The sequence below is a fragment of the Mustelus asterias genome, chromosome 1 (genome assembly GCF_964213995.1).
Source record: "Mustelus asterias chromosome 1, sMusAst1.hap1.1, whole genome shotgun sequence".
Classification (NCBI taxonomy): Eukaryota; Metazoa; Chordata; class Chondrichthyes; order Carcharhiniformes; family Triakidae; genus Mustelus; species Mustelus asterias.
The window spans coordinates 95,696,979-95,705,554 of NC_135801.1; the positions used below are offsets into that span (position 1 = coordinate 95,696,979).

Consider the following 8,576-nt stretch of genomic DNA (forward strand, 5'->3'; position numbering starts at 1 on the left):
AGAAGAGTTCAACAGCAAGCCAAGCCATCCATTGAGGTGAGAATGTAAAGGGATGAAACTGAGTCCGTTGCCAAGTGCAGAACTTCCCGCATCAAAGAGGGGCAGGTCAGTGGGTATGGTGAATACATGGTAAGGGGCTAAAAGGAGGAATGGGATCAGACAGACAGCAAGGTGTGGAGGGTCCAGGGATGGCATTGGTACCCGTAAGTTACTGAAGTTTGCGTTCCTTTGTTGTTGAGAGAACACAAAAATAATGTATATATTTTTAAATAGTTTGCATCCCAAAATTATGATCTCAGTGTCTTTTAAATACAGTCACAATAAATGCTATTAACAGGAAGCTTCTTTTCAAGTCATAATTTATATTATGCTAGGCAACATAAAAAAACAGCACAGCTGGAGACAACTATTGACAACTCATTTTTGACATTGAAATACTGACTGTTTCTGGCATTTGTCAGCAATTAACGTAGCTACAATGCTAATAACGTTGACACCCCATAAAAAGAAACTAACTATTTTTGACAATAAACTAACCAGTTTGTGGAAATTATTGACAAACTCCTTAACCTTGCGAACTAAATAGCGATTAAGTCATTCCCATCACTGAAACACCTATAAACATCAGCAGATTTGTCACCACACAATGTAAATAGGTCACTAAAATACTTATCAGAGAGTTCATCATACATTTTAGACTTTATTTGCTTGTGAACTCCATTTCAGTAGAATAAGCCTAAAGCAATGCTATTCCTTTAAATGATGGTGCCTGGAAAGTATACATCATGTAACCCTGAGTAAATAATGCTATGAGAAGTACGTATCTGTTTTTACTTTTTTAAAAGCTCATCCATATCTCTTGTCATCACACACTGGACAGTTATAGCTGTGTCAATTCATTGCGTATCACACTATTTAAACAAACACATGGAGTGCCTCAGGAAACCATCATTCAAACAGATTCCCAGGTTGCAATGTTGAGGAAGGCAACTGACAGTGCAGCTCCTCCTCGGCATGAACTCATGGAAACACTTGTTCACCACATGACTGTTTTAAATTATTCTCAATCACTAAAAGCTGCTGCACCAACCAATATTTAACAAAGGAAAGATATCACAGAATAGTTACAATGCAGAAGGAGGCCTTTCGGCCCATCACATCTCACTAGCTCACTGAAAGAGCATTCTGCCCAATCCCACTCCCCTGCTTTATCCCCATAACTTTACACATTTTTTCTTTTTAGATAGCAATCCAATTCCTATTTGAATATGTCGATCCAGCCTGCCTCCATCACCCTCGCGGAATTTGTTCCAGACTCCAACCAGCCTCTGAGTGAAAAGATTTTTCCTCACACCAAACCTATGCCCCCTAGTCCTTAATGGGCTCTTAAGAGGGAACAATTTATCACTATTTACCTTGTGCATACCTCTCAAGATCTTGAATATCTTTATCAAGTCTCATCTCAGCCTACTTATCTCCAAAGAAAACAGTCCTAACCTCTCCAGTCTATCCTCGTAGCTACAATTCTTTATCCCTGGAAAACTCTTGTGAATCCCCTGTGTACTTTCTCCAATGCCTTCACATCATTCTTCAAGTACACTGCCCAGAACTGGTCGCAGTTCTCCAGATGGGATCTAACTAATGTCTTATACAAGTTCAACAAGACCTCTTTACTCTTGTACTCAATGCCTCTATTAATAAAACCAAGAATACCATATGCTTTAATAACTGCTCTCTCAACATGTCCTACCATCTTCAATAACATGTTGTACATAAACACCGAGGACTCTTTGGTCCTGCACCTCCTTAAGAGTTTCTCGTGGTGGCACAGTGGTTAGCCTCACAGCTCCAGGGACTCAGGTTCGATTCCCAGCTTGGGTCACTGTCTGTGTGGAGTTTGCACATTCTCCCCATGTCTGCGTGGGTTTCATCCAGCTGCTCCTGTTTCCTCCCACAGTCCAAAGATGTGTGAGTTAGGTGGATTGGCCATGCTAAATTGCCCTTAGTGTCAGGGGGACTAGCTAGGGTAAATGCATGGGGTTATGGGATAGGACCTGGGTGGGATTGTGGTTGGTGCAGACTCAATGGGCCGAATGGCCCCCTTCTGCTCTGTAGGATTCTATGATTGTCTACTGTTTCTGCACGTTCTTCCTGCCAAAATAAATCACCTCACACATCTTTGCATTGAACTTCAGCTGTGACTTGTCTGCCCAATCCACCAACATGTCTCTGTCCTTTTAGAGTTTTAAGACTGTCCTCATCACAGTTGGCAACACTTCCAATCTTCATATCGTCTGCAAATTTTGAAACCATGCCCTGCACACCACAGTCTAGGTCACTAATATATACCAGGAAGGGCAAGGGTCCCAGGAATGACCTCTGGGGAACTCCACTACAAACTTTCCCCCAACATGAAAAACAACTATTTATCACTACTCTCTGTTTCCCGTCACTCAGATAATTTCTTACCTGGAGTGGGATGGAGCCAGGGAACCAGTACATTGGCCAGCAGTGCTAGTTTTAATGCTTTCCTGCCTCCATTCCCACCCCAAGGTTAAGTGAGTGGGCAAATATCTGTAAATGGAGTATAATGTGGACAAATGTGAAATTGCCCATTTTGGCAGGATGTATAAATAAAGCTTATGATCGAAATGGAGAGAGATTGCAGAGCTCTGAGGTGCAAAGGAACCTGGATGTCCTTGTGCATGAATCACAATAGGCTCGTAAACAGGTACAACTTAGGAAAGCCAATAGATTTATAATCAATTATTGTGAAGGGAACTGATTAATAAAGTAGGGAGATTGTGCTTCAGTTGAACAGGGCATTGGTGAGACTACATCTGGATTATTCCCTAGGGAACGCCATTACAAACTTTCCTCCAATCTGAAAAATAACTATTTATCACTACTCTCTGTTATAATAGTTTCTGATAACAATACATTGATTCCTAGACTTCAAGGGTAAAATTACAAGGTGAGATTACACAAACTAGGGTTGTATAACCTAGAATTTTTGAAGGTTAAAGACAATTTGCTTGCAGTTTTCAGGTTTTCAATATCTGTGGTTTTATACACAAACAGATGCTGGAAATCTAAAATAAAAACAGAAAATGCTGGAAATACTCAGCAAGCTGGGCAGCATCTGTGAAGAGAAACAGAGTTAACATTTCAGGTCATTGATCTTTCATCAGAACTTGTTTTCTACAGTTTGAGTATAACTACCTTGTTCCAGATCTCGACCAATAAAGGAAAGCACCTTGCTTGCCTTCTTGACCATCTCTCTTGCTACCTGGTGGACATGCATTCTAAGGTTCTGTTCCTCAACGCTTTCCAGAATCCTATCATTTATTTTGTATTCCCTAACCTTGTTTGCCCTCTTCAAAAGCATTCCCTCACACTTCTCTGACTGTATTCCCTTTGTCACTTTTCTGCACATCTGATGAGTTCAATGATATCTTCCTGCAGTCTACAAATTTCTTACTATCTATCACACAGTCAATTTTTGTATTATCTGCAAACTTCTTAATCATGCACCCTAAAATTGAAGTCTAAATAATTGATATTTACCACTGTTATAATTCAGGTCAGAAACTCCAAGGTATTCTATAAAGTTTGCCTGGATGATAAGTTTTGGAATTTGAATTTGGCGAGGGTAAGCATGAGTGTTTCACTTCAGGTACGATTCGAATGATCCACTCGGGGGCTTTTATCAAACAAAGTTTATTTAAGCATACAGTTAATATGTATAGAAAGAAAATTAGCAATAACTTTTACCAGCCACAAAGAAATAAAAACAACTATGATATTGGATAAACCTTAACAGCTAAATACCGTTCTAACCAAACAAACCCCATAAACAAAACCCTTGCTGCAGGTTTAGCACAGAAAATACGAATGCTCATGTGATGCTGGAACTTAGTCCTTTGGTTGGATGCTGCAGCTCTTTTGATACACACACAGGCAAGCTTGAAGTCAAGACAGCAGGGAGAGACTCCAGTTACTAGCTAGCACACCACCAACAGCAGAATTTTCACTCCAGGAAGGCCAGGAGAGCTGGAGTTAGTCAGCAGAATTTACAAGACCAGGGAGAGAGAGAGAGAGAGAGAAAACCGTCCTGCTACTTGACAACCAGGACAGCTTCTGACTCTAAACCAAAACCAAGACTCGAAGCATTGGTTCTACTCTCTCTCCATAGACCTGCTGAGAATTTCCAGCATTTTCTGTTTTTGCTTCAGATTCCAACATCCACAGTATTTTGCTTTAATGTAGATTCACTTATTGACTGAATAGCACAAATGATGCAGGACCAGGGATTCATACCAGGGATTGTCCTAGTCCCTTGTTCTAAGTACAGGCCCTACGATAACCAGTAATTCAGAGAAGGAAAATGCAACAAAAAGGCTGACTGTACACACAATGAAGGAAAGCAGAGTGATAGGTAGAAAGACAAGTTGGTTTGGGAAAGAACTTAAGCATGGAGAGTGAAGGATTAGTAGGGCATCACTAACATGAAACAATATGAAGTGCTCTTGCATGTATGACACTCTTCAAAGTTTTAGGGAAAAAACAAAGACCCATAGAGGGATATATCCTCTCTGCGTTATATGAGATGAGCATAACAATATTCATAAAAACAAGTTACAATTCTATAACAAAGAGAAACTCCTGACCCATAGTATATGGCCAGCTGACGCAAGTGAAATCATGGGGGCGATTCTCCCAAAAGTGCTGAATTGGTGGGAAAATTGTCCTAAATCATGACTGTTTTTTCAGTGCAACTTCTGACCCGAATCTCCCCAGTCTGTGCAATGCAGAGGTCACAATCGTGAATATCATTAAAAAACCCAGGAGGGCGGGGCCTATTCACGCCAGAGTCTGACAGTTCTGGAACTCTGCGCATGCGCAGTGGTCCTGATCCGTCAATATCCCCGTTTGCTGGCCAGCCCAGGACCCCCGCAGTGCTGCCCTTCCAGCCCTCCCCCCAAAGCCCGATCACGGACCCCACAATTCCCGGGTCAGCTCTGACCCCCCCGCAACCCAGGAGCGCCCCGATGTCCAGCCTGCCCCAGCAGTGGCGATTCCCCCACCCCCTCACCTGGGCAGACCCCCCCCCCCACTGACCAACCTTGGGGTCAGATCCCCCCCCCCCGGGAGGAATACTCCCCTCTGGCAGACCACCACCCACCCCCAGCCCGCCCCAATCTCTGGCCTCCCTCCAGCGCAGACCGATCCCCATGCAGAGTGGCAGCAGGACCCCCCACCCCACCAATCGCCCCTAGGCCCTGCCCACAATAGGCCCCACCCTCTTGGCACTGCCCAATGCCCGGTGGGTAGTGCCAAGGTGTCCCCAGGGCATGGGCACTTTGTCCCTTTGGCAGCCGGGGGCACAGGCTAGTACTGCCAGGGTGCCCATGCCCAGGAGGCGCTACCCCTCCGCTGCCCGACCCCCAGGGTGGCCCCAATTGCCCCCCCTTCACTCCGGTAGGGTCTCCCGCTAGTTCCGCTAGCTACATCAATAGGATGGGAATAGAGGGATATGGTCCCCGAAAGGGTAGGGGGTTTTAGTTAAGTCAGGCAGCATGGTCAATGCAGGCTTGGACGGCCGAAGGGCCTGTTCCTGTGCTGTAATTTTCTTTGTTCTTTGTTCCCCGAACGTGGGGAGCTACTCTAAACCCTGCCGGAATGAAGTACTCCTGGCGGGGTGGGAGATGCATTCAGGCCTGGCAAGTTCCGTGCCAGGCCCGATAATCACATGCAAAGTATGTTTAAAATACATTTTTTTAAAGATTTAAATGATTAACCTTTCTTCCCGTCGGTTTCCAGCACGGTCCCGACTGTGACTGTTCTCCAGTTTTGGGAGACACGCATGCGTTCCCGTGAAATGGCCGACAAGCGATTCTCCTGACCGGACCCGCCAGAAAATCTGCGGGTCGCAATGGGAGAATTGTGCCCCATAATACTTAACACTCTTTATTTACAAAATGTAGGTTCATAGAGACATGGATAAATTGCTTTAGGTGTATTCTTCAGCACTTGTAAAAACCATTTTGTAATGCTTTGAGATTGGTTTCAACACTTTCTGATTCTAAACACAATAATCCAGTGTGTGAGCGAGCAACTGAAACATTGAAGCTTTGGACATTTTGACAAGAGTTTTTTGAAAATTAATTTTCATCATAGTGGCACAAGACAAGAGTAGGCCGCATTCACCCCCTGGAGCCCATTCCGCTGTTCAATCAGCTGGCTTGTGCTATTTACCCAAAGATGTGTGGGTTAGGTTGATTGGCTATGCTAAACTGACCCTAGTGTCAGGGGGATTAGCAGGGTAAATGAGGGTTACGGGAATAGGGCCTGGGTGGGATTGTGGTCCGTAGAGGCTCGATGGGTTGAATGGCTTCATTCTGTACTGCAGGGATTCTATGACTCAGTATTTGAGAATTTCTACACACTTTCATCAACAACAACAAACAATGAGAAGAGTTTCCCCCCTCCAACATGTCTCCTTAATGCTTCTGGTGTTGGTCTCAGTGAAAGATGAGAACAGTTGCTGCATTGAGAAAGTCTGGCAATCATTGAATAAGTACAAATATTTTTCCTCATGTCAGCAGGAAAAAACATCAAGTAGTCCTGACAATTTGATTTTCCTTTTCAAACCACTTATTTTGTTGTTGTTTTCACATAATAATGTACACAGCTCCTGTAATTTATATTACCTGCCATGATGCAGACACTGACCAAGTCAGTGATGTGGGCTGAGATGTTTGAATAAGTTATGCAATTGCTACAACAGTGGGACATTATCCCTGCTCTACCCGTGCCCATGCGCACTGACTGCATCATCAATTCTGACGTGGAGGATCAGAGCCGGATCCGGGAACTCGGGCCGGAGATGCTCAGGCTCAGCCGCACGCACTGCAGCGCAGCTCCACGCTCAGGCTCAGCCGCACGTACTGCTGGAGCTCCACGCTCAGGCTCAGCCGCACGTACTGCAGCGCAGCTCCACGCTCAGGCTCAGCCGCGCGCACTGCTGCAGCTCCACGCTGAGGCTCAGCTCCAAGCTCAGCTGCAGCCGTGATCCGTGGCTCCCAGCACCGACAGAGAGTATGAAACCACATAGTAGTCGGTCGTTTGCTGTGTGGTTTCTGGGATCAATGTCTGGATGCACCACATTTTGCATCAAATAAAATATAAACATGAAGCCTCTAGCTGGGAGACCGTCCCTGTGAAAACAAGTAAACATAATCCCGCAGATGGCTGGATGACATTTCCTTATATTGATTCACTTAACATAAACTCACCTCATTCACCAGCCCCTGCCATTCGCCTTCGCTCCTCTTTGAAGTCATTTTATTGCTAAACTATAAGAATATATATGTGTGTATGAACGCAGTTAGTAAGTGGAGCTGCCAAAAAAAATACGCGTGAGGATTGTGATCAGTCAACCATGGGCAGTCGCTTCCTCCCGGCTGTGCTACCTCACTTCCATGTGTAGACCAAGCCCAACGTCAGGTCAACCCAGGGTAATGTGAGGCAAGCTGCAGCAGGAGGTTAGTTTAACAATGCCAGCACTTTCACTACAACATGATCTGGGTTCATTATAGCGCAGTCCCACAATGTGGGAAGGAGGTGGAATAAATGTTTGCTGTTTAAGATGTAGTTCATTGACTTTTCTTGTTCCTGAGACCTCTTAATACTCCTAAATAGTTTGGATTGACTTATGCAAATTTACCATTGCTGTCTTGTTTAATTCATAGATATAATGACCGTTTATTTTAAGCAGCAGAATTTTCCCGAATCCCTATTGACAGGAATTTTATAAAGAAATCCCTCCTCACCCCCAGACTCTGCCTTGAACAGACCCTCCTCCTGCCCAAGCTGCCACTTCCACATATTATATCCCTTCCACTGACTACTGGTCCCTTTATTTTTATTCATTTATAGGACATGGGCATCACTGGCTGGCCAGCATTTATTGTGCATCCCTAATTGCCCTTGTACTGAGTGGCTTGCTAGGCCATTTCAGAGGGCAGTTGAGAGTCAATCGTATTGCTGTGACTGGAGTAACATGTAGGCCAGACCAGGTAAGAACAGCAGATTTCCTTCCCTAAAGGACACGAGTAAACCAGATGGATTTTTCCGACAATCAACAATGGTTTCATGGTCATCAGTAGAGTCTTAGGGTGGGATTTTACTGCCGCTTTACGCCCGCTTTGCGGCAGGAAAATGCCGAATGGCGTCGGTTTTTGCGACCAGTGCGATTGTACGACACCCGGATTTTGGGCATGGTCAGCCTCTCACCAGAAATGGGCGAGAGGCTGGTTAATTTTTTGAAATTTATTAAAATCGTGCTTTGCATCTGTTTAGTGAGCCCGGCGTTCAATTGTCTGGGCTCAGTTGCCTTTATGGCCTCGCCGGGAGAGGTTCTCCCCGGCGAGGAAAACACCTGCTCCCCATGAACGGGGAACAGTCGTGTTGACCTCCCCGGTGGAACCGGAGGCCATTGAGGCCTCCCAGGATGGCTGAGGGCAAGCAGAGGTGGCCATTGGACAGTGCCAGACTGGCAGTGCCACCCTGGC

At 45.0% G+C, this 8,576-nt stretch overlaps 1 protein-coding gene across 3 annotated transcripts in view; it reads right to left on the bottom strand.

Annotated features, from left to right (window-relative positions):
* Window positions 1-7,490, bottom strand: part of ccdc149a (coiled-coil domain containing 149a) — a 124,419-nt gene extending 116,929 nt beyond the window's left edge. For 2 of the 3 annotated variants that reach the window (XM_078215502.1, XM_078215496.1), the window contains exon 1: window positions 7,299-7,454. In XM_078215502.1, the coding sequence (XP_078071628.1) occupies window positions 7,299-7,346 (48 nt within the window). In that variant the 5' untranslated portion in view covers window positions 7,347-7,454. Of the gene's footprint in view, window positions 1-7,298 lie in introns of all 3 variants that reach the window. The other variant, XM_078215509.1, reaches the window with a different exon arrangement.
* Between the last annotated feature and the right edge of the window lie 1,086 nt (window positions 7,491-8,576).